The 25,175-nt window shown below is 56.9% G+C and overlaps 4 protein-coding genes across 11 annotated transcripts in view; 1 reads left to right on the top strand and 3 right to left on the bottom strand.

Annotated features, from left to right (window-relative positions):
- Nucleotides 1–101: 101 nt before the first annotated feature.
- Nucleotides 102–3,554, bottom strand: AMH (anti-Mullerian hormone). The gene is made up of 5 exons (XM_084883588.1): nt 2,536–3,554; nt 1,759–1,901; nt 1,449–1,557; nt 1,210–1,369; nt 102–1,132 (listed from the first exon to the last, which is right to left on the bottom strand). The coding sequence occupies exons 1-5, from the start codon at nt 2,969–2,971 to the stop codon at nt 265–267; spliced, it is 1,716 nt and encodes a 571-aa protein (XP_084739714.1). The 5' UTR covers nt 2,972–3,554; the 3' UTR covers nt 102–264.
- Nucleotides 3,555–3,699: 145 nt separating this feature from the next.
- SF3A2 (splicing factor 3a subunit 2) lies at nt 3,700–12,930 on the bottom strand. Of its 3 annotated transcripts, none has more exons than XM_084883540.1 (9): nt 12,793–12,930; nt 9,137–9,300; nt 7,767–7,838; nt 7,029–7,075; nt 6,400–6,509; nt 5,325–5,374; nt 5,106–5,246; nt 4,649–4,717; nt 3,700–4,533 (listed from the first exon to the last, which is right to left on the bottom strand). In XM_084883540.1, exons 2-9 carry the CDS (start codon nt 9,260–9,262, stop codon nt 3,820–3,822), a joined length of 1,329 nt encoding a protein of 442 aa, XP_084739666.1. In that variant the 5' UTR covers nt 9,263–9,300; nt 12,793–12,930; the 3' UTR covers nt 3,700–3,819. The 3 variants fall into 3 exon arrangements, with proteins under 3 accessions (XP_084739666.1, XP_084739667.1, XP_084739668.1); XM_084883541.1 differs by having other exon boundaries at nt 12,781–12,890; XM_084883542.1 differs by lacking the exon at nt 12,793–12,930 and adding an exon at nt 12,165–12,185.
- Nucleotides 12,931–13,294: 364 nt separating this feature from the next.
- Nucleotides 13,295–15,480, top strand: PLEKHJ1 (pleckstrin homology domain containing J1). Of its 2 annotated transcripts, none has more exons than XM_084883569.1 (6): nt 13,295–13,503; nt 13,609–13,676; nt 13,764–13,830; nt 14,588–14,678; nt 14,782–14,827; nt 14,912–15,480. In XM_084883569.1, exons 1-6 carry the CDS (start codon nt 13,410–13,412, stop codon nt 14,975–14,977), a joined length of 432 nt encoding a protein of 143 aa, XP_084739695.1. In that variant the 5' UTR covers nt 13,295–13,409; the 3' UTR covers nt 14,978–15,480. The 2 variants fall into 2 exon arrangements, with proteins under 2 accessions (XP_084739695.1, XP_084739694.1); XM_084883568.1 differs by having other exon boundaries at nt 13,364–13,503; nt 14,764–14,827.
- Nucleotides 15,481–17,393: 1,913 nt separating this feature from the next.
- Nucleotides 17,394–25,175, bottom strand: part of DOT1L (DOT1 like histone lysine methyltransferase) — a 70,932-nt gene continuing 63,150 nt past the window's right edge. For 2 of the 5 annotated variants that reach the window (XM_084883473.1, XM_084883474.1), the window contains exons 26-28: nt 24,303–24,367; nt 22,912–23,847; nt 17,394–19,967 (exon numbers count right to left, since the gene is read on the bottom strand). In XM_084883473.1, the coding sequence (XP_084739599.1) occupies nt 19,960–19,967; nt 22,912–23,847; nt 24,303–24,367 (1,009 nt within the window). In that variant the 3' untranslated portion in view covers nt 17,394–19,959. Of the gene's footprint in view, nt 23,848–24,302; nt 24,368–25,175 lie in introns of all 5 variants that reach the window. The other 3 variants (XM_084883471.1, XM_084883472.1, XM_084883475.1) reach the window with 2 other exon arrangements.

The raw sequence follows: 25,175 nt of genomic DNA, 5'->3' as shown, positions 1-25,175 counted from the left end.
TGCTCCTTTGCACCTCGGCTCCGGATCTAGCCCGGGGCCTGCATGCCTGGGACGGGAACCTCAGACAGGGGTGGGGTAGCCAAGGGAGGAGGCAGTGCCAACCGATGACCCGGCCCTGCGCGCCAGAGAGCCGGCTGGAGGAGGCCCCGCCTGCCCCCCAAACGTGCACGGACACCTCCGCCGTGCGCTTGTGGTCTTTATTGGGGTGATGATTCGGTGGCGAATAAATACGGACAGGGGCGCGGCTCGGGGCGCGGCGCGGAGTCACCGGCAGCCGCACTCGGTGGCCACCATGTTGGGCACGTGGTGCGCGCTGATGCGCTCCTCCGACAGGGTGATGAGCAGCTTGCCCGCGTAGGCCGTGGGCACGCAGCAGGGAGGGCGCGCCAGGGCCGCCCCGCGGGCCTGCATCTTGAGCAGCAGCACCACGTGGTTGCCGTAGCGCGGGTTGCGGTCGGACTGCGGCCATCCGCAGGAGCCCTGGCAGTTGTTGGCCTGGTACGTCTCGGGGATGAGCACCGAGCGCTCCGCACGGAGGTCCACGCTCAGCTCGCGCAGCGCGCACGGCTCGTCCGCGGCCCCGGCCCCCGCGCTGCGCTGCGCCCGCGCCGGCCCGCCCCACGCCCTCCCGCGCCACTCGGTGCGCAGGCCCTGCAGCGCCTTCAGCAGCAGCAGCGCGCGCAGCGGGCCGCCGGGGCCCCCTGAGTCCCCGGGGCACAGCGCCAGCAGGCGCGCCAGCAGCGGCGGGGCGGCGGGCGGCAGCCCCGGGAGGCCGCGCAGCTCGGCGGCAGCCGCCTGCAGCTCCGCGGCCACTCGGTGCGCCAGGTCGGCCGCCCACGGCGAGGACTCGGGGCCCGGCGGCGGCGTGGGGTCCCCCGCGGCGGCAGCGGCGGGCGGCAGCAGCAGCAGCAGGGGCTCCTCGCCGCCGTCAAGCAGGCGCTCCAGGGCCACCGGGTCCGACAGGTTGACCAGGCCCTGCGGGAAGCCGGCCAGCGCGGCGGGGTCCAGGGCCAGGCGCGGCGGCGAGGCCCGGGCTTGGGGTCCCCGTAGCGTGCGCACCAGGCGCGTGAGTGTCTCCAGGAAGGGATCGGTGCCGGCGCCAGGGAGTGGCTCCTCGGGCTCTGGGGTGGGACTGAAAGGCGGAGACTGGATGTGGGCTCAGCTGCCCTCACCCACCTCCCCGGGCCCCGGGGCTGGGCCAAGGCGCACCTGGGGGACGGGAAGGGCACTGTGTCCAGCTGACCGCGCGCGGGCATGGCCGTGAGCCCGGGCCTCGGCAACAGGAGGAGGGCCGGGGTCCTCCGCGTGAAGCATCGGGGGTCGGCGCCGAACAGCAACGCCTGCAGCTGCGCGGTGCTCAGGGCGGTACCTGGGGGGAGGGCGCCGGGCCAGTCAGGAGCTGGGGTCTAGGGCAGCGGCCCGCGCCGCTCCCTCTTCTCCCAGCCTACCGTTTTCGCGGTGCCGAAGCGTTAGGGCAAGACCCACGCCCTGCCAGGCCCCCGTGGGGCGGTCCACTGCCAGCGCCAGGTAGCCGGTGTCCCGGGACAGACAGAGACTCTGAGGAGATGGGAGCTCAGCCTGGCTGGGCGGGGCGCAGGATGCCAGCCATGCTCTGTTCTCTGCCCTTAGCACCCCTTCCAGGGTCTACCCTGGACCCCTGGAGCCTTTCCCCCAGTGAAGACGGTTGAACCACCCCTCCCCTCCTGCTATGGGTAAGGGTTACTGGGGGTGAAGGAATGCCCAACTCAACCCTGATACCTGGGTGCCCAGCAGCCCGGCCCCCGTTACAGTGACCTCCGGGCCGGGCCCGGGGTACAGCACCAGCAGCGCCATCTCCGGGGGGCTGATTTCTCCAGGTGGAGGCTCCTGGAACCTCAGCGAGGGTGTTGGCTCCCACGTCACTGCCGCCAGGATAATGGGGAAGGACAGCTGAGCTGCTGAGGCCTGAGCCCCTCGCCCAAGCCTGTCCTTCAGGGAGGGAGAGCTCCACCCCAACTGGGAGCCTTGGGACACTCACGGGGGTGGACACACCTCAACACAAGGTGCAGGTCCTTGCCAGGACAGGGTGGGTGGTGGGCTGCTGCCTGTCATCCCTGAACCCTTGAGGTCTCTTGGGTTTGGGGACCTCCTGAGTGGAGGTCCATGTGTCACGTGGGCAGCCCCTTCCTGGAAGTGTATCTGAGGTCAATGGCCCCTGAGGACAGGCCACCTCTCACTCTGGGCTACCTGCTGTCACAGGGGCACCCTCCACTGCTGGCCCAGCCCCATGGCTCCCTCCCGGAGTGGGACCTTCCCCGGCAGTGCAGGAGGGGTGGTCTGGGAGCCCAGCATTCACTGGCAAAGATAGGGGCCCACACCTCCCAGGCTGCAGGCTCGGCCCAGCCCAAGGGAGCAGGGCCATAGGCTTCAACTTCCCCACGTCAGAGAGGGGCCCAGGGTCTTCCCTGGGAAAATGATGGCCATCATGTAATGGGAATGATGGCTAGGGACCACAGCAGAGCAGCCTGCCCCGCCTCAGCCGGGGGCCCCACGTACCTTCCTCCAGGTGCAGGACTGCCAGCTGCTGCCCCCCGGGCTCCCCCAGCCACACTCTAAGCCACCGCAAAAGGGGCAGCGCAGCGTGCTCGTGGCTAGGGGTGCAGACGCCGAAGGTGGCCAGGTCGCGAGGCCCCCAGCGGGCTCGACGCACGGCCTCCAGGAAGGCCTGCTCGTAGCCCCTCAGGGCTCCCGCCACCCGGAGGGGGGCACTGCTGCCGTTGCTGCCACCAGCCAGCGTCACCAGGCACAGGGAGTCTCGCTGACTGCGCGGAGGCAAAACCTGGGGGGCTGGCCAGTCCCAGTCTTGGTGGAAGATGAGACCCCCAGTGCCTGCAGGCTCCCCAGGTGTTTCTTCTCCAGGGGTCCCAGCCCCCATCAGGGGCCCCATCGCCCATAGCAGCAGGACCGGCAGAGAGAGAGGTGCAGCCCTCATCCTGGGAATTGTAAGGGGCTTGGCCACTCCGCTTATATGGGCCAGCCCAGGGTGTTTGTGTGCTGGAGGACAGCCCCTATCGCCTCCCAGGAGGTGACCTTGGGGGCCAGTGCCTGAGCTCCCCTCCAAGCCTGGGCCCGCTCAAAGCCCCTTCTGTTCGGGCCCCTATCTCCTTCCCACCAGTGATAGAAAGTGTGGCTTGTGACCGATTTGTCCAACTGTCCTTGAGGTTTTCTCTCCGGAGACAGCAGTGGGAATGTGAGCAGGGAGTGACCAGCCCAGATGGACCAAACATCAACAGCTGTAGGGCCGGGCCTGGAGGAGGGCAGAGGCCCCTCCCTGAGACCCAAGACACCGGTTGTCTCGGTGTGTTCAGACCACCAGGTGGGAGGTCTCCAGGCTCAGCTGGAGCTCTCAAGTCTCCTGTCCACGCCTCCTGCCTTAGGAACCAAGGTGCCAAAGGAGCTCCGGCATCTTGGCCTGGAGACCCCGAGGACAGAGAACCCCTCTGCTTTGCTCTCCCCCGACAGGCTGGACCCCAGACCCACTGCGGGCATGTCCGTCTTCCATCTGGAGTTCTAGGACACAGAGGACATGTTGGAACACCCACCAGTGTCCTGATGGCCACGGAGTCTTGGAAGCCTGACCCCGAACCACTCCCACATACGGTGGAGGGGCCACGCCACAGCGCCCCTGCCCACACCATGGACACAGCAATGCAACCAGGCTTCTGAGAAGGCTGTTTAATGAGATCTAGGGACACGGCACAGCCTGTACAAACACCAAACTCGATTGGGGAGGGGAGAGAGGGAAACAGGAAAGTAGACCTGCAATGAGGGGGTGGCTTTTCAGTTGGCTGGGGGAGGGGGTGGAATGTTTCCAGGGCCTTCGGAGGGCAGTGGGGGTCTCATCATTGGGGGCATGGGAGCTGGGGGGTGGACCCCGGGATTGGAGGGATGAACTCCAGGAGGCTGGGGGTGAATCCCAGGAGCTTGAGGATGAACCCCTGGAGGAGGGGGGTGTACCCCAGGTGGCTGGGGGTGCATCCCCGGGGCTGGGGGGTGTACCCCAGGGGCCTGGGGGTGGACTGAAGAAGCTTGTGGGTGTACCCCTGGGGTCTGGGGGTGAACTCCAGCCGATGGGGGAGGGTGGACACCTGGGGCTGGAGGATGGACTCCTGGGGCTGGGTGAACCCCGGGAGCAGGGGGATGAACCCCAGATGTTGGTGGGTGGACCACCGGTGCTGGGGGATGGACCCCAGGAGCTGGAGGGTGAACCCCAGATGTTGGTGGGTGGACCACTGGTGCTGGAGGGTGGACTCCAGGAGCTGGGGGGGGCAGCTGGGGAGGGCCCGGGGGCCCTGCAGGTGTAGGCCCACTGGGTGGCATGGGGGGCAGAGGCAGGCCTCCTGGTGGGGGTGGAGGCAAAGACTCAGGCAGTGGTGGCCGAGGGGGCAAGCCATTCATCAGTGGGGGTGGTGGCCGCTTCACCCCAGGAGGCCCAGCTGGGAGGCTTGGTGGGGCTGGAGGCTTTTCCATCTTAAAGTGGAACTGGAGGAAGAACTGGAAAAAAACACGGAAAAGCTGAATGGAGCCTTGGGGGTCATGGGAGGGGAGAGAGGATGGCCAGGGTAGCCACCGGAAATTCCTTGAATTGCTTGGACCCAGAGTGACTTACCTGCTTGGTTTCCCGGTTCCAGTGAGTCCAAAACTTGCCCTCGGCCTTGTCAATCTCTCTGCTTGGCACCTGCGGGGGTGGGATGGGGGTGGGGGAAAGGGGTGGAAAATGGCAGGGAGCCCAAGGCCCAGGTTTAGGCAGGGACTGCTCCCAGGTGTTAGAGCAGGCCCAGCAGAGAGAGCCCTTCATGAAGGAAGAGGGCTTGGTTTTGGAGTACCAGACACAGCTTACATTCTAGCTCTGCTGCCTAGTGACCCCCATCGCCCCAGTTAAATATTTACAATATTGTGTTCACCAGTGTCTGTTAGGGCACAGGACACGGTCAAGGAATCCCTGACCAGCCCAGCACAGAAGCATGCACTGCTCCTGGTGGGGGCACCATCTTAGGATGCCCCTTCCCACCCCAGAAGCAGCCCCTATTGGGAAGGACACCTCTGGAGGGGGCAGCACAAGCTACCTTGAAGGCAATGGTCTCGTAGGGCTCGGCAGCCATCAGCAGGTACTGCCAGCGCCTGTCTGGGGGCTCGATCCTCTGCTCGTAGGCAGACATGAAGCGGTGGCGTGGCATGATACCGTCAGCGATCTCAGGATAGTCGATCTGTGGGGATACAGCCAAATGGCAGCACTGCTTCCCAGGAGCCCCTCCCCTCATGACTGTCCCTGGGCCTCGGCTCACCTGGAAGAGGAGGCTCTGCTGGCCCATCTCTGTGTCCCTCTGCTTGGTCACTGCAACACACAGGGGTCTCAGGTCCAGGCCAGCTCGTCACCCGCCCAAGGCTCAGGACCCCGGAGGGCAGGACACCAGGGGAGGTCACCTGGCTGTAAGGCCCCAACCAGGCCCGGGAGAGCTCTGTGCTATAGGCGCCCCCTGCCCGAGACCATGGAAGTGGCGGTGGGAGAACGTGGCTCGGAGTTGCCCTAATCCCCCCGGGGCCTGGGGCAGCACTGAGCACTGAGCAGGAACTGAAGACAGGAGGCACCAGGTGTGTGGGGCAAGGGAGGCCTGCAGCCCTGCCTCGGGAGAGGTGCCCTTCATACCAGAGTCCTGTGGCTTCAGGCTGCTCTCTGCACAGCTCCCAGGCATGTAAATTCCCCTGTAAGCCCCTCAGGCTCTCCCCGCTACACTCATGGCAGAAACTGACAGTCTATCACGGCAAAGGCCTTTGGTGGCCCCACGGGGACCCTGCCATTGTAGCCCTGATTCATAAGCTGGTGTGCACGCTGTGTCCTGTCTACAGTGCAGATACACACATGTTGTTAGAACATAGTCCCCTATATTCCAACAGGGTCATATGACCAGCTTCCTGAACTAAGTAACCCAGAGCCCTTTCCCGCCAATGGCCCTGCTGAGTTAGCTGCCACTGACACAGACCATTGCCCTCTCACTCCCCTCTCTCCTCAGTCCAGAGGAGCCAGGGCCTCGTTCTATGCTCACAGGAAAGGAACCAGGAGGCTCACTGCCCCTCCCACACATCACTCATCTCCACTAAGAGTGCAAACAACTGAGCTCTCACAGCACCCTGATAGGCGCACAGGGGAGTGGCATCCACAAGGTCATGTTTGAGAAAGTTCACATGGAGGGGGGACCCCAGTGGGGTGGATGGTTTCTGAAAGCAATGAAAGGTCTGAGCAAATGAAGGCCAGTGAACAGCAGTGCGTATATGGCTCAGGAGCGGGACCAGGGTTCTGGACAAAAGGCTCACCCCTTCCCAACACCAGCTGTGGGCCAGCCTACCCCCAAACAGACTTACCTTTATAGCCTGGGCGGCCGATCTTCACAAACTTCTTCACTTCTACCTTGACCTTCTCTGGTGCTGGCTGGGCGGGGGCCTCCTTAGCCTCTTTGGCTGCTCGCCGGGCCCTATAGGCATGACGGGCACAGTGCTGCTGCTCCTTCTCTCTCTCTCTCTCTCTCTCTCTCTCTCACACACACACACACACACACACACACACACACACGCCAAGGCCACAGGCCCAGGTGCTAGGAGCCATCCTGCCCCCACATCGACCTTGGAGAGCCTCTGCTAAGTGAGGGCGTTGGGAGGGGTGGGGTTGAATGGGTGGGTGGGGGGTGTCTCAAGGTTTGAATGGAAATGGGTGGGACAGGCATGGGCACCTTTCTCCTGTCACATTTCCCATTGTTCCTTACTAGGGAGCCTTCTGAGAACCCACACCTTTCTCCTTGCTAGGTAAGGAGCATATCCCGTTCCTCCCCTCACGCTCGGGTAGCTGTACCCACCCACAATGTACTGATCACAGGACAGGCTGGCCCCGAACTACCTCTGTGCCACTGTCCGGTGTGGCTCAGACACGGAGAGAAGTGCCAGCTCCCAGCCCGGGGCCCAGGGCTTTGAGCAGGAAGCAGGGGTGACATACTCACAGGTTGGTCTGGTGCTTTTTCCCCTGGGTGTGCGCGAGGTAGCTCCCCTAGAGTGGGACAAAGTGAGCAGGGATGGGGCCTGGATGCCCCTCAACCAGTCCTGCTCTCCCTCTGCCTCCTGGGAGCAGGGCCCCAGTATCTACAGTGCAGAAGGGAGAGACCCTGGCATACAAGGCCGTTCGACAGCACAATGCCCATAGTTGCGAACAAATTCCAAAACAAAGCAAATGTTCGACAACACAGGGGAAGGACAAACAGGACCTGCTCATTGCTGCATGCTGAACCCGACGTGAGCACTTGTCAGATGAGCACATGGATAACCTCACAGTCCTTAAAGGAAAGAACCGGAGCTACACCACTAGACCTCAAAACCCACTGTCAAATGTTCCCAGATGTGCTCACATCTGTATGACAATGGCACCAGTGGCATTAAAGGAAAATGTACAAGCAGCAAATTCACAGCTCTGGTGGCCTCTGGGCCCCAGGAGTGCAGGGCCCAGGCTGGGGACAGAGGGCTCGGTTTCCGCTGGAGTGACCAGCATCTCTTCTAGGAAGATGCACCGGAAGCTGTGCTCAGTGCGTGAGTGGCGGCCCCCAGCACCCCTCCACCCTCGGCCGAGTCATGAACAACAGGTTAACAAGCAGGAGCCCGGAGGAGGGGTGGGAGCAGCGCGTCCTGCCAGAGCTTCTCCTCGGAACAGGGGAAGGGCCGTGGGGGCGATGGACCAGAGAACTCACCTCATTGTTGTGGAGTGTCAGGCACAGCTTGCATTCATATGAGCCCAGGTGGTTCTTCATGAAATAAGGGTCCTGGGAGGGAGGCAGAGTCCATTAGATCGAGGGAGATGGTACCCTGAGTCCTCCCTGCCACGAGCAGTGCCCGAGAAGCAGGGCTCTCCCCTGGCTGGCGAGGGAGGGGTGCTGTTGTCCTCTGGGACAGATGTTCTGGGACAAAGGACTAGAAAACTGGGGCCAGCTCGGCATGGGCCTGCCAGGGCAGTGCTGGGGACGACTCTGTATCTACAATAAGTGCCTGGGGCGGACGCGGACACTGCTGGTCCTTGGCCCCTACTCTGAGCAGAAGGGCTCTCCAGGGGAGTCCCTGGCCCCACATGGGTGGCAATTGTGGGTCTGGAAGGAGGCAGAGCCCAAGGAGCACAGCTGGTCATCTATCTCCAGGACGGGGGCAGGAATCTGGCCACAACCCACCAGCCTTCCAAGTGCTGCAGCACAAGGCAGGTACAGGCAGAGGAGGACCAGCACGTGGGTGAAGGGAAAGGTGATGGAGACCCACGTCTCTACAAGTCCTGTGGGCTGGACAGGTGACTCCATAAGCCAGGCAGCATGGCAGTGCTGCTGATCGCTGATGGGGAGCAGACCCGTGGGGTTCAAATTCTAACTCCACTGCTCAGGGGTCGTGTCATCTTTGACAGTGACACATTCTCTGTCATCACAACTATTTTTTCATCTGGAAAATAGGGAAAGTAAGAGAACCGACCTCAACCCGTGAGGCTTTGAGAGGCTGCCTGGCCGTACACACCTCTGAGGGTTTCAAAGTCTATGTGAACCATACACTGGCTGCCAGGCTCTCACCCGGATCCCTGGGCAACGTGTCTGGAGACATCTGTGACTGGAGTGCTCCTGGCATCGAGTGAGGAAGGGATCTGCTCGACACCTCACAGCGCCTAGGATGGCTCCCCACACACTGACGCTGCCCAGTATCATCTGTTCCCAGGGGGAGAACTGGTCTACCAACAGTTCTGTGTTGGTAAAACGTTAAACTAAAATGTTGCCCTTCACTGCCTATGGCTGAAATGAGAGCAACTCATGTGCTGCCATCCTGGCCCTCCCCACTGGAGATTCTCCAAGATACTGATTAATTAGATAAACAAAACCAAAACACCTCATACAGTAAAAAAAAGCCCTTGAAATTTAGGGTAACAGCAGTCTTGGAAACCTGCTGCTCTAGGTCAAGTTCCTTTTTTTAACAACTAGGAGAACAAGGCCCACAGAGCCAGACAACTGCTCAAGGTCACAGGTGCGAGAATCCGGAACAGGACTCCATGGTGAGGGGGAGGCTGCGGGGACCTCCCGGGGCCCCACCTCACCTTGTTGATGTCGATGGTCTCCAGGGCCAGCTGCCGGAGGCGCTCCCGCCGGTCCTTGTTGCTCTCGGAAGAGGAGGCCACGCCCCCACTCCCGGTCTTGCCCCCCGGGCGATGTTGGAAGTCCATGGTGAAGGCCTTTGGGCTTTACTGGACTGGGGGGATACCTGAAGGAGGGGGGGAGGGGAGAGGTGGTAAACGTTGCTCAATGTGGCCAGCTGTCACTGAGGGACTCAAGCCCAGTTCCTTCAGAATAAGCACCTGAATCACTAGTGGCAGCTGGTGCTGAGAAAAGTACCCAGTGAATCTGGCTCAGGGAAATCCAAACCCAAGCAAATACTTAACTGCTCACCTAGAATAAAAACCAGTAACGACTGGAACCCAAACTGTGGGTACCTCCCAGCCCATGGTACACGTTATCCCTCTCCTGGCAGCACCCCCACCCGGAATGAAATGAGAACTCACACCCTGATCCTGAGAGGAAGGTCCCTGCCCAGGTACCCTCAGCTCCCCAGAGAAACCAGTTTTATATTCAGAAAAAATGGAATGAGGGGTCTCTCAGCTGAGAGAGGCAGGCACAAGAGAGGCTGGGGATGAGGGCCAGGTTGAAAAGAGGGAAGTCCATCAAAACCAGCCTACTGCCGAAACCGGTTTGGCTCAGTGGATAGAGCGTCGGTCTGCGGACTGGAGGGTCCCGGGTTTGATTCCGGTCAAGGGCATGCATGTACCTTGGTTTCAGGCATATCCCCAGTAGGGGGTGTGCAAGAGGCAGCTGATCGATGACTCTCTCTCATTGATGATTCTAACTATCTCCCTTCCTCTCTGTAAAAAACCAATAAAATATATTAAAACAACAACAACAAACAACAACAAAAAAACAGCCTACTGGCCAGCAGGCAGACTGTCCTTCCTCCCACTGTGTCTAGAAGGCAGCAGCCCGCCTGGAGGCTCAGCTGAGGGGCACTGTAGAAGGCGTTTCTGGGTAAAGAAGGCCGGGGAAAGTATTCTCACTGACAGCAGGGGGTTCCCATGCCAGGCCCACTGAGCAGTGAGAGCCACAAGAAGCTGATAACTTCACATAACAGACACAAAGCATCAAACATATCCAAGGAACAAGAAACCTAATGGAAACTTCAAGAGAAGATGATAGCACCCTCCTGAATTATCAGAGAAGTTACTGGACCACGAAACTTGAACAGGATGCCAAAGGTCAGCCCTTGGAAAGTAGAGACTGGATGATCCAAATAATTGAATACAAGCGCTTGAAGGTCAAAGAAATCTCTCATAAAGGAGAACAAAAAAAATGAAAAGAGAGGAGCACAGTACAAACCTAAATGGAATTCCAGAGTGAAAACAGAAAGAGAGAGTATTATCAAAGATAATTACCAAAGGATTAAAAGAAAATGCCCCAGGACTAAAAGGATCTAATTCTTCCCACAGAACAAAAAGACCTTCTTCAATAAGTGGCTCAAGAAACTTTACACCACTGAGGAAAACCCGTTTTCATTAGTCAAAGAAATAATAGGTCACAAAGCAGAACCGGGCCAGTGTTATTCATAACGGTAAAGGCCGGCTTTCAGAACAGCACTGAACTCATAAAAGGAGCAACATTCTCACAGGTCTCAATGTGGATCTTCAACCCAGAATTTTAATTTCATACCCAAACTGTGAGGGTAAACAAAGCCATCTACCTATATAAGAGCCTAAGCAACCATCATAACCAAACGGGCGGCCAGGCCGGCAGAGGGCGGCAATTAGGGGCAATCAGGCTGGCAGGGGAACAGTTAGGGATGACCAGGCTGGCAGGGGAGGCAGTGAGGGGCGATCAGGCAGGCAGGCAGGTAGTCCAGCGGTCCAGGATTGTGAGAGGGATGTCTGACTGCCGGTTTAAGCCAGCACCCGGAATTTTGTGTGCTGGGTCTCTAGTTTTCAAACAACAAGGACTCAAAATCAACCCACTGGTCAATCAATTTCTTCAAAAACTACCAGATGAGCTTATAGTAAGAAGAGAAAAAAATGGTCAGATTGAAAACAAGCCAACTCAGGAGAGTGCTAACATAAAGTTCTAGAACAACTGTGGAGTAGCAGAGTGCAGGGTCTGGGGAAAATAAAATAAAAGGATCAATTCCTTTAAACCTGTGGAAAAATACCACCTACTGTTATGTGAAGTGCTGGAGCTTTGAGGAAAAAATTAACAGCCGGCAAAGAAAATCAGGCTCCTGGCTAGGTAGCTCAGTTGGCTAGAGAATCATCCCAATATACCAAGATTGTGGGCTTGATCCCCAGTCAGGGCACATACAAGAAGCAACCATAGATAAGCAAAACAACAAATCCGAGTCTCTCTCTTGAATCAATAAATAAAAACTAAAAACCAAGCAAGACCTGACCGGTTTGGCTCAGTAGATAGAGTGTCAGCCTGTGGACTGAAGGGTCCCAGGTTCTATTTCGGTCAAGGGCATGTACCTTGGTTGCAGGCACAAACCCAGCGAAGAGTGTGCAGGAGGCAGCTGATTGATGTTTCTCTCTCATCGATGTTTCTAGCTCTCTATCCCTTTCCCTTCTTCTCTGTAAAAAATCAATAAAATATACATTTGAAAAAATTAAAAACCAAGCTAACAGAAAAGATGAAGACATGAATTAGCTTTGGAGGGTGGGGTGGGTCGAGAATGAACAGTACAGGAAAAGCAACACAGATGAACATGTGACTTGCCTTAATAGTGAACAATATTTCCAGCCTCAGAAACAGAGCACTGTCTGGATTTGCTCCCCCGTCAGGGCACTTACAAGAATTAAACAATAAATGCATAAATATGTGGAACAACAAATCAATGTTTCTCTTTCCCCCTTCCTTGCTCTGACATCAATCGATAAAAATAATAAATGAAAACAGAACTAATGATTGACTAACGCTCATGACATAAATACATCCAGGTATGGAGAGTGAAGTTGGCCTGGATGGGGAGGAGGGGGGCAGAAATCAGACCTCATCGATCTCAGTAAGAAGCCAAAAGGCTGTCTAAAAGCGACACACCCAGAAAGCCGGCTTTCAGCTTTGAGCAGAGGCGTCCTCTGGGGCCAAGGAGGATACAGGGATGAATGACCGCTTTTATGAGCAGGTTATAATCTCCTTAAACAAGGCAAACAGACTATTAACGTTGGGAACTCCTCTCCCTGGTTCTGCGCTGCCAGAGGGTATCGGAAAAACGGTCCTGGCATCTCAGTAGGAAAGTCATGTAACCTCGGGGCTTCGCTGGCGAAAAGGGGCCAGCTGCCGAGCTCTGTGGCCTTGGGTGCGGTGGGGCACTCTGTCCTCAGGGCCTTATTTCTTACTTAGCTGGCCTGGAATCCGTGACCACCCTTACCCTCATGCCAGGTACAGACCCTGGGGCTCAGCGGCACCGTGTGACTCTCGGACCACAAAGCCAGTCAAACTAACGGACGCAACTTAATGCTCCGAGAAGTTCTCGGTTACTCGGAAGGCGCCCTGTGGGCTGCGCGCCCGCGACCGGATCTCAGCAGCGGTGGGGTGTCAGGGACACAGAGACCCGACATTCCTGAGGAGTGGGCAACGCACCCGCCCGCCCGCCCTCAGCCGCGCCGCAGGCGCCCTTCCAGGGCACTCCGGGCTCCAGGGCCGCCGCTCTCGCCTCGTTCCTCACCTGCACCCGAGGCCGGGATCCCGTCGCCTTTTCACCCGCCACGGGGCCGCTACGACTTCGTCCAGTGGACAAGCGCGGCCTAAAGAAGCACTTCCGGAGGCAAACGGGGCGGGACTTCCCTTGTGCGCAAGTTTCGCCCGCTCGTGAGTACAGGCAAGACACTCCGGAAGTGAGAGGGAAAAGGGGGGAGGCACCGGAAGCAGGAGTGCGCATGCCCACGAGGCTCAACAAATAAAGCACACACAAAAAACACACCACGAACCAAAACACAGCACTTCTCAGTCAGTCTAACTCGGAGGGCTGGGACTTGCCCTCCTAGGCCTGTTCCGGTCCATTTCAGTAGGGGTGCTTACTTTCCAAACCGGTCCAATATAATGACCGTCGTGTCGCCCGCTATCCCCTACGCCCGACGAGGGCTCCACTCTGTTTCTGTGCCCCAATCCCACCCCCACCCCCGGGACGCTAGTGCCCCTCCCCGGTGAGGTACTGATTGAGAAGTCCGGTAAGCGCAGGCGCAATAGCTTTGGAAGCGCTTCCGGGGCGGCGCTGTGGGACTTTTTTGGCGCGGCGGCCGGGAAATCGCGGCCCGCGCTTAGCGTTCTGGGACCTGGGCCGCCATGCGCTACAACGAGAAGGAATTGCAGGCGCTGTCCCGGCAGCCGGCTGAGCTGGCAGCCGAACTCGGCATGCGAGGCCCCAAGAAGGGCAGCGGTGAGTGGGGTAAGGGCTGTGAGCCGGGGGCCGGGCGGACGGGGGTGCCGGTTGGGGCGGGATGGGCGGTCACCGAGCCCGCGAGAGCCCGCCCTGTGTCCACAGTGGTGAAACGGCGGCTGGTGAAGCTGGTAGTCAATTTCCTCTTCTACTTCCGGACCGACGAGGCCGAGGTAGGGCGGCGGGAAGGCGGGCCCCGGGCTGGGGTTGGGGAGCTGGGGTCCCCGGATGGCCCGCCCATCCGGCTCCTCTGCCCCCAGCCCGTCGGAGCTCTCCTGCTGGAGCACTGCAGAGTCACCCAGGAAGAGCCCAGCGGCTTCTCCATCAGTGAGTGCGGGGGGCGGGGACCCGAGCTCCGTTCTGCCCCTCCCCATAAACAAAGTCCGCCGTTCCGGGCGGGGCTGCGCGCTCCGCTGGGTCACCGCCAAGGCCTCCAGGGCTTTCACTTCTGTGGGCGAGCACTGCCCTCTCCGGGTGCCTCTACTGAGAACCGCGGAGCACCGGTTCTCAATGCCCGGCTGGGGACCCCAGAGGATTATCCTGAGTCACTTTTGGGAGGATCGAGTCTGCAGGGAAAGGCAGAACTTTTAATTTTCTGTAGTGGGCTTAACGTGCCACAAACTGTGAGGCTTCAGCAGCAAAATGTTATTTCTCCCAATGCTGGAAGGTAGGAGTTCGAGGTTGGGGTGTCTGCAGGACTGGTTCCTTCTGAGCCAGGAGCCAGGCCCTTCCGATTTCTGGAGGCTGTTGGCAATCTTGTAGAAGTGCCACCCTGATTTCTGCCTTCATAGTCCCGTGGCCTTTACCCTGCGTCTGTGTCCAGATCTCCTTTTTATATCCTCACCTTAACTAATTACACCTGCAACAACCTTATACCCAAATGGGCTCTGTTCCCAGGTTCCAGGAGCTAGGTTTTGAACATACTCTTTTTGGGGGATACAGTCTATAGCCTGTGGGAAGCGGTGAGCCCAAGCTGGGTCTAGAGGAGAGGACAGTTGTAGAAATGGCAACAGGAAACAGGCCGGTGGCGTGGGAGTGGTGGTGGTGGGAGTGAGCTGGGACAGATGGGGCCCTTCCCCTGCAGGTTTCATCGAGGACCCGGAGAGGAAGTATCACTTTGAGTGCCACAGCGAGGAGCAATGTCAGGAGTGGATGGGAGCTCTTCGACGAGCCAGGTAGGGTGTGGGGTATATCCTGGCCTGGGTGCCTGGGGCAAGGGCAGAGCTGGGCTCTGTGCACACAGGCCACTTCCTTTCCCAGCTACGAATTCATGCGCAGGAGCCTCATCTTCTACAGGAATGAGATCCAGAAGATGACTGGCAAGGTGTGCTTGGGGCATGGGAAGTGGTGGTGGAGTGGGGGGGAGGGGGTCCTGAGCCAGGGCTCATGCTACCTCTCCATCACACAGGACCCCCTGGAACAGTTCGGCATATCGGAAGAGGCCCGGTTCCAGCTGAGTGGCTTGAAGGCATGAATCGGGGTTTAGGCTTGGGCTCCTCAGCTTGACTCACTGAGGCCCAAAGGAGCCCTCCCTATCCTCACCAGGCGATGGGTTTCCTGGCCAAGCCTGGATTTTTGGAGCGAGGTGTTTTGACTTAAAGACTTCAGTAGCCCCAGGCTTGTGAGGGTGGGCAGAGGCTGTGCCTTGGGACCCATCATACTAGTTCAGCGCCTCAGTGCCACATGCTGCTGCTTGAGGGCGGGTATACAATGCCCAGAAGCTGTGCTTGATTCCTCAGGCTCACCCACCTAGTGCCTGCTGAGCTCCTGAAGCTGGTGCAGCTCTCTTGCCCTGTGCAGGCTGAATGTACGAACCTAGATAATGCTGTGAAGGGCTTAGGGGCCTTGCCTTCTGGGCTGCTGTGAATTCTGCTGAGGGCCAGGGCCCTGCCAACACCTCTGGGCAGAGCTACAAGCATTTGCCCTTGGGCTGGTGTATTTGTTCTATTCAAATAAAGGTACCTCTTTTCCACACGGGACAGTGTGCAGTGAATGCAAAAGGGACATGTCCTCCACAGGCCGGTGGAGGCGGTTTCCAAGGGAAGTAGGGTTCCTGGGGGACAAGAGGTGGTTCTCTTTAGGCCCGAGGTTCAAGTGCCTGGGAGGAAGGAGCAGGGCCATCCAAATCGAGGGGAGGAGAAACAGAACCTAGAGCCTAGAAAGTCAGGGAGGCTCAAGGGCCCCGAGGGGTAATGGGATCCCCAGGTGGCCCGGGGTCCCACCTCTGGTCACAGGCTGATTCTTTTGAGTGCAGGGTTTGGTTTCTCATTGAAGTGCCGTCTAGCGGGTGGGGAGACCTGACCTAGTCAGATACCGTTTCCCCGAAAATAAGACAGTGTCTTATATTAATTTTTGCTCCCAAAGATGCACTAGGTCTTATTTTCAGGGGATGTCTTATCTTTCCATGGAGAAGAATACGGTACACATTTATTGTTAAATGAAAATAAAGGAAATTTATTATCTGTATACGGTATGGTAGTTGTCAACACAAATCAAACTGTGAGTCCTACAGTATCAAGAATTTACTCATTTATTCAATGACAATCATGTCGTCATCTTCTGGAACATAAAAATGCAATTCCTGAATTTCCTGGTGAATTTCTTGTGACTCCATTTCTTTCAGAATCAGTGGACCATATCTCTCATGTTTAGCAATAGCACTGTCTTTAAATGAGTACTTCTTGTCAAGGTAGCCTGCTCCCAGTGCATTTACAATGCAACTGTGAGTGATTTTCTCCCATGAATTCTTCACCCAAGTCACAACTTATTGCAGTTTAGGTTTCACAAAGTTTCCACGCCGATTTCTCTCCATTCTATTTTCAATGTAGTCATTAATTTCCATGCACAAATTGTCTTTGAATGGCTTCTTTATTGCAATATCAAGGGTCTGGAGATAGGCCGTCATTCCTGCGGGAATCATCTGATCTATTTTTCTTTCGTGAAGAAATGTCTTCATGTCTTTAGCACGGTGAGTGCTGGCTGCATCCCAGACTAGCATACCTCTTTTGACTCCCTCGTATGACAAGCGGTAGCATTAAATCATTCTGAGACAGAGCCGGGGGGCAGGGGCTTATTTTCAGGGGGATGACTTATATTTCACTCAGAAGGAAACCTGTCTTATTTTCGGGGAAACATGGTAGTAACCCCTTTTGATCCTCCTGTGTCATTTTGATTGCCCCCTCTGATCCTCCTGTGTCATTTTAGGTGATCCCCCTCCCCCCATCCCTGTGCCACTGAACACTTTCACCAGACATCCCCCCTACCCCTTTATCAGACATTTACCCCCTGGGGACTGTCACTGGGCTTGCTGGGGCCTGGATATGGGCTGGAGCAGAGTCTGCCACTGACTGAGAACCTTCAGTCATCATGAGGGCGGCAGCGAGCATCAGGTAGTGTCACCAGAGACAGACCAGCACTCACCTTCACCTCCCATCCGCTCTAATCCTCCTGTTCTACACGCATCTGCAAGTCCCCTCCTCTCTCCTGCCCTGTGCTCACTGCTCACTCCGCCCTCTGCTCCGCTTCCACACAGCAGTGACGTCAGGACTCCGTGTAATGTCACTGGTTGCTAGACGCCAGTCGGGGCAGCCCTAGCGACCAGTTTATGGTAAATTAATTTTCATTCTGAGACAGAGCTTGAGGGAGGGGCCTTATTTTCGGGGGGGATGCCTTATATTTCACTCAGAAGGAAACCTGTAAGTAGGTCTTATTTTCGGAGGATGTTTTATTTTCGGGGAAACATGGTAGGTCTCCCTGAGTACTCACCGCCCAAGTCACAAAAGCTGTTTTCAGGGGCATGTGCGGCCTCTGCTGGATGTTACCATGCATCACATATGGAGCCCTCAAGTTCCTCTAAGGTCACACCACGTGAGAAATGCCAGTAGACCAGGTTCAAGTGAAAACAAACATTTTATTACAGTCTGGAGATGGAAATCAGAGTACAGTGGGGTTCCCTTACGAAAAGAGGGTCAAACCAGCAACCCCAAGTGAAACACGGTCTACCAGAAGGACAAAGCAAGGCTGGTCCGAGACACTTGACATAAGCCAGCATGGATGGACCATGGGAATGGGAGTGGGGGTGGGGTGGATGAACAGTCTCCTTTGGACTTTGGATAAATTAAAGGGCGAGCGGGTCTTAAATAAATCATAAGTCATAGCTGGAAGGGAAGGCTGGCTCCTGACCGGAGGGTCTTCAGAGTTAGGTTTTCCTGAGCAAAGCACCCTCATAGCCCTGGGCTTCCCTGAAGTTGTCCGTAGTCAGAGCAGCACTGGTCTCTGCCCAGAGGAGACTAGAACCTGTTCTCCACAGGGGGGTGGTGGTTCATGCACCCCACCCCACTCCCACTGCCAACAGCGGCTGATCAATCTCACAGTCAGGAAGGCTGGAGGGTGGGCACAGAAAGGAGACCCCGGCGCTTGGGTAGACATGGTTGTGTGGGGAACACAGATATAACACGTCAGTAGGAAGTCCTGTGCGGTGGCACAGTTATCACAGAAGGGATGCAGTGTTTATAGGGTTGCTTGATTCCAGACCAGGGACTCGCTATATGCTGCAACTTTGCTACTGCTAACCCTGTAGCTTTTTTAGGGAGCCCTGTGCTGGAGGACATTGCAGGATGTGGGGTGAGCACAGCACCTTCGTGTGCCAAGAGCACAGACCTGGAGGTAAGGGAGCCAGGGCAGCAGTTACAAGACAGCCAGTTATGAGAACCTGTCTAAGCACCATCTACAGCCTGACTATTGCTCTGGGCCAGGCATCACCCCTGCTACACAGGGCTCTACCAGGACGCACCCGAGGGAATTAGGGAGTCAACAGCCAGGCCTGTTCTGCACCCTTTTGGGCCTGTGTTCCACAACCCCCCGAAAGGCTGGCTCCAGCCCTGCCACCAGGGATCAGGAGGAGTGAGCCCAAGCCAGGCTTGCCACATCAGCCCTCCCAGGCAGGCCAAGGGCCCCTGGCAACCGTATCAGGAAGGATGGGCCGTGCTGGCCAGGCTGGGGAAGGTAGGAACTTGAGGCTTTTTGGGTTCCCATGTTCCTTGGTGGTGCTATCTCATGGGGACAAGCACCAGAATAGCAGGGCTCTGACTGAACCCATCTAAGCCTGAAGCACCCCCGGCTGGGGGTCCAGGCCCTGCTACCAGCCAGGACCTTTGGCTGATTGCCCTTCAAGAGGACGGAGGGCTTCTGGACACACACTTTCCAGGAAAATGCACAAACACTGTTCAACTGAGACCCAGGACTATTAAAGACTGCAGCACTGGAGGGACCAGATAACCATAACCCTGTTGGCAACTTCTGAAGCATCAGAACAGCTCTCCTGCCTTCATGTGAAGTTGGCCTTTGCCCTCATTGCTCACCCACAGTGCATTCATTCCCAAGCACCAGGGAGGCTGCTCCAGGCGTGGGGGCAGGTGTCAACCCAGCTGTGGCATTGAAGGGCCACGGAGCAGCAATACAGACTGACCAAGAGGATGGGCCAATGCCACTTGTATGCACTTGAATAAATAAAAAGGTTTTTCCCCCCTCACTTTTTTTTTTTTTTTTTTACATTTACTGTGCATTATACAATCTAAAAATAAATGAAGTCAGTCTATGAAATTTATAAATTTTCATCACATCTCTATAAAATACTGTCACTTGTCAGCGTGACTCTCTTCTATACAGACACACCAGGCACCATGGCTAACCTGCCCCACGCCCCGGCCAGTGCCTTGCTTGACTGCGCCAGCCCGAGACAGTACGGACATACAAAGTAAAGCACTTGCTCCCCAGCAGCCCCACGTTGGGAGTCAAGTACCAGACCTGCCCCATGAGCACCACTCACAGCAGCCCTCCTCCGTGCAACCTCCAGAGGCCACCCACCGGCCCTTCCTCACCAAAGGTGCCATCCCTGGGATCAGGGCTGACATCTGGCTGAAGCATTCACAGTGAAGGGGTGGGGCAGAGGGGCATTAAAAACCAAGTGAACCACCCTTGACCAGGAGATAGGCATGCCTTTGGTATGGGAGAGCTTGGGGATGACAGGGCAGGCGCATCAAGGACTGGTTTTGGCGTTGGTCAACCTCGAGTCAGCACCAAGAGAACGTGGAGATGGCAAGGCCTGGCGACGAGATAGCACCGGGCCCGGCTGTTGGAGTCTCTGCTGGCGGGCCAGTCCGTCCGGTCGATATCTTTATATAGATCCTCTCATATATAGTATTTACATCTCTTAATAGGTTGCCTTTATGACTTCGGTGGAATAAGTCAAAATTGTTTATACTTTTTAAAAAACGATAAATATTTTATCTAAAACTATTGACAGTATAAGCTGGAGCCAGGCCCAGCATCTCCCGCAGGTCTGCGCAGCGTGGACTCAGAGCAGAGCCTCGTCCTCGGTCCATCCCGCCATCTGGTCGGCCACCAGCCCTGCAGCCCACCTATCCTTGCACAGGTCTCGAGGTTGAGGTAGAAATCCTAGTTACCTGCAGAGACCGGCGCAGGAGGAAAGGCAGCACAGTGTTAGCATCTCACTGGGAGAAGCCCAGACATCCCCAGGCTGGGAACCAAAGCCTATAGACAGATGGATGGACGGAAGGAACTTAGTTGTTGCAAACAACGCCCTGCCATGCCCCTGGTTCAGTCAGAGGTGGGAGGTCACCAGCCCAAGGCCTTCCATGGGGCGCTGCGTCCAGGCCTCCTCACCTCCCTGGTCACCACACGCCAGCTCATGGGGAGTGAGCAGGTGTGCCTGTGGGCAGCCCCACTGACAGGCCTGCATGCCCAGCAGTGAGGTCATCACTGTCCAGCCTAGGGAGACTTGTGATGGGCCTCGGATGAGATGGAAGGCAGGTATCCACTGTGGGTCAGGGCAGGGAGCCTGACACCCAGATGCTTCCTCATATACACCTTTGACCTCTTCAAGCCAGTGCCTTCTCTGACAGCATGAAGCCACTTTGAGCTGGAGCCACCCTACCTTCCAGACTTTTCCATCAGGACTGAGGCACTACCAGAAGGTCATCAGACTCCTGCAGCCTCATGTCTGTTTCCACTTAAGCACATGCAGATAGCCAAGGAGAGCAGGCAAACCTCACACCTGGTCCCCAGTGCCAGTTAGCACCTAGCTTGATCCTGGAGTACTCACCCCATAGGCTGTGGACTTGCCTGGAAAGGCCCTTTGCCCAACCAGCAGTGGCTGGGTCAGTTTGCCCAACACCCTCACAGCCAGCAAAGGAGCAGATGGCCTTCCCGAATGCTTCACAGGCACCTTTCTTACCCCATTTCCAAAGTCAGGCCCTTCCTACACTGTTCTCTGACTCCACACTGACATCAAAATCCTTGAGGGCCAGAGCAGCACCAATCACCTGTCCAAGCAGCCCTTCCTGTGGCTGGCTATGCTCATCCCATTACCCACAGGCCTCTGGTGCATGTGGGTTGGGCCTGCACAACCACCATCTTCTGAAGGCCAGCTAAGTACAGGGGCCTCAAATGCATAAAAATTTCCTAAAACCATGAGGTACATTCAATAAAACAGATTGAGAGAAGCCTAAGAGTGGGCAAACAGCAACTGAGATTCAGAGCTGCCCCACGGCCCCACGCTGGGGTTTCCTGGGTCCCTGACGACTGCAGTCATGCAGCCGGAGGATGGCAACAAAACGGAGCAGGATTTCACAGCCAGGACCCTGGCCGCATCCACCTCCTCCTGGTCCCCTCTGTGCAGGACTTAGTGCAGTATCCTGCCTGCCCAGCCTGCAGGCCCTCCCTCATCTGCTATTTCTTTGGCCTGGAGCACTGTGGGACCTGGTGGGAAGGTCCAGTGGGCACCAAAGATTGGCCATTCCCCTCCTGAGCTCTGTGGTGGTGCTCAGGCTGTACTCAGAGGTCAATATGCATGGCTGACACCGTCTCCCTTCCCGCCCTGTGCTTATTCTTTCTTAGTGCCTCTCAGAACTATTGGTCCCAGGCCCCTCTGCAGAGCCCTTGGGGCCTGTCCACTCTCTGTGGAAGAAAGGACAGGTGAGTTTCTTGTATGGGCCACCTGGTTGGGCTCTAGCCTTACCTTACAGAACAGAACGGCTAGCTAACCAAGGTCTTTATCGCGGCTTAACCCCCGCAAGGCGCGCGGCATAAGGAGGCGGCATGCCAAGGGAAACCCACACGGCGGACGGCCCCGTGGAGCTGGCCTGTGGGATCATGGGTGAGGTCTGGGCCAGAGCCAGTCCAGGCAGTGGCTGGTGGTGCACCACGAAGGAGGGGCGGGAGACCTTGTGTGGGAGGGATGCGAGCTTGATAGACAGAGAGGCGTTAGCAGGAGGCAGAGAGGCGGCAGAGGAGGCAGGTAAGAAAGCTTGGTTAGCTGGGAGGGGCGCAAGATTCTGCAGGAGCACAGGCTCAGAGTTAGCAGGGAGCAGTGCAGGAGCAGGAGGCAAGGCAGCGTTAGGAGGAGGGGGGGGCGCGTGAAGTGCTGGTGGCCCCGCAGGGGGCCGACCCAGGGGCAGAGGAGGCTGGGGTGGGGGCTGCCTGGTCTCCACAGAGGACAGGGCCTGAAAGGAAGAGGCGGGGGTACTGGCCACCGCCTGCATCGGGGTTAAGCTCAGCGTGGTGCTGCGACAAGCAGCCCCGCTGTCGAAACTGGCTCCAAACGGATGAGTGGAGGCGGAAGGCACCGTGTGGTTAAAGATACCTGCAAACAGGAGAGAAAAACTCAGCTTCAACAGGCGGGCATTCTCCAGGCAAGCGAAGAGACACACGCATAAAAGGGGAAGCAGACAGCAGCCGCAGCTCTGAGTGCACACAGGTGCAGGGACAAAGCAGCAGGCAGCAGGAGTGCAGGTGGCCAGGTGAGACTTACCTGCAGGATGGCCCCATGCCACCCCCCCTCAGCACTCCCTCCTAGGCTCCCAGCTGTGAACATCTCGCCCACCTGTACCCAGCAAGGAGCCACCTATGGAGGCCTGGGACTACAGAGGACCCAGACGGTGGCTCCACTCCACCCTACACAGAGCCACAGGGCAGCAGGCGCTGTGGTTAGTCTCTTGCAATGCCCGACAGTCCCCAAGGCTGTCAGGTCTGATGGTGACCTCCACAGGGAGGCATGAAAGCTCTAGTCACGGCGCCAGCTCTCCTGAAGATATGAAAGACAGTGTCACAACCAGAAAGCCTGACAGGCCAACTCATGCATGAGTGCTCTGCCCATGTGAGTCATATCTGCATTTTGTGAAAAGGAATGAGGTGGCAGGTGCAAGGTGGACACAAAGGGACCTGAGGGCACAGCCTCTCATCCCTTAGGGGGCTCTGGAAGGAACCTGTAAAGCAGTTGTGATTAAACCCATTGGTCCAGAAGGCTTCCTTGACGATGTAGTGTCACAGACCCCAGAGCAGGTCCTGTGGGACCTGAGAGTCAGACAGGAGAGACGCGCTTCTGCCTACCTCCAACTGCACCACCTGCCACACCGGAGGAAAAGCTGCCCATGGCATGAGAGTTGGTCAGTCTGGTTGCAGCGGATGAGACGTGCACTAGGCCAGCAGCAGCCGGCACAGAGCTGAACAAGGACTGTAGCACAGATGAGCCTAAGTTGGCCTGCAGGGACATGGGGCCCAAGGCAAACTGTGGGCCAGGTGCAAAGGTGCCCAGGAAGGGCCGGTGTGTCTGGGAGGAGGGGGCTGTGCCGCTTGCTGAGGACGCTGCTGTGGTGAGGCCGGGCCCACTGAGGAGGCCCCCAGGAGGCACGGCAGCGGCAGAAATGAAGAGATTGTGGCCATTTTTGAAATCAGGCTCGCGGTCCCGGCCCTTGCCCACCTTGCCATGTGATGAGGCCTTGTCTGAGGGTGTGCACACGGGCAAGCTGACTTCTCCCTCCCTGCCCTTGACCCCCTCACCCTTTGGGCCACCCAGTCCATCCAGCTGCCTCTTGTTCACAAAAGGGCCAGGCTCCGTGCTGCTCTCCTTACCCCTCGGGGCGGAAAAGCTCAGGGGGGCGCCCAAGCTGGCCACCTCAGGGGCCTTGTGGGAGAGAGAAGCACCATCACTGAAACTGTGTAAACTGAGGTCGGCAGCCAGGCTCCCGCTGAAAGCAAAGCCGTTGGGGGGGTTGCTGATGGGACTCAGCCCGCCAGCCCCCGCCAGTGCACCCGGAAAGCTCTTCCTGGGGTGGGTGGCCAGCTTGGCATCAACTGAGCTGAGCTCTTCTAGGGTGGGCCGAAAAGCGAACAGGGAGTTCTGGCTCAGAGCGGAGCTGGCCTGTAGCGGGCTGTCAGTGGCCTTGGCCAGGCCAAGGTCAGCGATGGGTGAGAAGGTGGACTTCCACTTGCTGCTGTTGATGGGCTCGCTGGAGGGCATCGGCTTCCTTCCTACCAGGGTGCCACCTGATGAGGAGAGGCAGGGGCTGAGGCCTGGGAGCCTCCAAGGGGTCAAGTGGGATGGGAACTGTGGTTAGAAGGTCTCCGAGGGGGTCTGGGAGGAAGCTGCATGGGCTCAGGCCACTATAGCTCAGAATGATGGATGCCCTTCAACCCAGAAAAGGTTGGTCCTCCATGTGGTTAGGGTGGGACGGACTACAGGAGAAGGTAAAGATGAAAGGAGTGCTTCTGTGGGAGGGCAGGTGGGTGAACGAGTCAACACAAATCAGACTCTGGCCTATTTCACCAGAAGGAAACAGGTCTGCTGCCCAGGCAACTGAGGATATGGTGCCTGGCAGCAGCAAGACTGGCCTGTGGTGAGAATGGCCTTTGTAGCACCACTGTGCTCAGGAACCTGTGCAGAAAAGACAGGGCATGCCACCTAGCACTGGGGACTCATGCAATGGAGCACTGTTACTCACCATTTTCCAAGGTTTTCGGAGGAGATTTGCTTTCTAAGGAGATAGTTGCAATTTTTCTCTCAATTCTATCAAGAAGAAAAAAAAGGACTGTTTGAAATGCCTGTGCATACTGAGAGCTATGTGTGTTCACCGAATTGCCCCAGGGAGGTTGAGCAGCAGTAGCCCCTGTACCTCCTTCCAGGAGGACCCATGGCTGTTATGTCCATTTGCAGCCCAATTACTGAGGGCTCAGCAGCTGGAGGAATAGGCACTCCACTTCCCCATATTCAGAGACACACACATGTCCCAGACAGAACCCTCTCTCAATCTGTTTAAAACGCCCTGCTTGTCATGTCATCTATAGTATGTCATGCATGTGACACATAGGATGTAGTACACTTCAGCAAGTTGGAATTCATAGCAGCCCCAACTTATAAATGGTGTGCATTCTGTGTGTCAGTGTACTATGGCCTTTCCCCAAGGACATAGAACTTCCAAATGAATCTGGAACCTGGTAAGCTGGATGTGCCTGAGACAAAAAGACTACTCAAGTGCAACCTTTAAGAACATAATGCATGTATGTGGAAGAAAAACAAAATAAAATCACTTGATGAGACACCCAAAGAACAGGCAATAAGAGAAAAAAACAGATAAATGGGACTTAGTAAAAATTTAACCCAGGGAGAGAGGGGAAATGTCATACCATAAGGGATCATGTATCCAGAATAAAGAACTCTCACAAATCAACAATAGCACAAGACACCCAATTAAAGGAAGGGCCAATGACCCTGGACAGACACACAGACAGCCAATCTGAGAAGATACTAGTTGTCAGGGAGATGAAAGTCAGGACCATGGTGAGACACCACTTCACACCCATAAGAAAGGAATTTA

This window comes from Pipistrellus hanaki, assembly GCF_964339955.1.
Source record: "Pipistrellus hanaki genome assembly, chromosome: 5".
NCBI classification, from domain to species: domain Eukaryota; kingdom Metazoa; phylum Chordata; class Mammalia; order Chiroptera; family Vespertilionidae; genus Pipistrellus; species Pipistrellus hanaki.
Note: the sequence above shows the minus strand (reverse complement) of the source record. Positions and strands in the feature narration are given on the sequence as shown.

Excerpts from the sequence above, each read along its gene's own strand:
- SF3A2 (XM_084883540.1), bottom strand. The coding sequence starts at position 9,262 with ATGGACTTCCAACATCGCCCGGGGGGCAAGACCGGGAGTGGGGGCGTG. Across the intron at positions 7,076-7,766 it reads TGACACTCCACAACAATGAG|GGGAGCTACCTCGCGCACAC; the intron begins GTGAGTTCTCTG and ends GTCCCACTCTAG. Across the intron at positions 4,718-5,105 it reads ACGAGACCATTGCCTTCAAG|GTGCCAAGCAGAGAGATTGA; the intron begins GTAGCTTGTGCT and ends CCACCCCCGCAG.
- PLEKHJ1 (XM_084883568.1), top strand. The coding sequence starts at position 13,410 with ATGCGCTACAACGAGAAGGAATTGCAGGCGCTGTCCCGGCAGCCGGCT. Across the intron at positions 13,831-14,587 it reads GCCCAGCGGCTTCTCCATCA|GTTTCATCGAGGACCCGGAG; the intron begins GTGAGTGCGGGG and ends CTTCCCCTGCAG. Across the intron at positions 14,828-14,911 it reads TCCAGAAGATGACTGGCAAG|GACCCCCTGGAACAGTTCGG; the intron begins GTGTGCTTGGGG and ends TCCATCACACAG.
- AMH (XM_084883588.1), bottom strand. The coding sequence starts at position 2,971 with ATGAGGGCTGCACCTCTCTCTCTGCCGGTCCTGCTGCTATGGGCGATG. Across the intron at positions 1,902-2,535 it reads AGTCCTGCACCTGGAGGAAG|TGACGTGGGAGCCAACACCC; the intron begins GTACGTGGGGCC and ends TCCTGGCGGCAG. Across the intron at positions 1,370-1,448 it reads GCTTCGGCACCGCGAAAACG|GTACCGCCCTGAGCACCGCG; the intron begins GTAGGCTGGGAG and ends CCCTCCCCCCAG.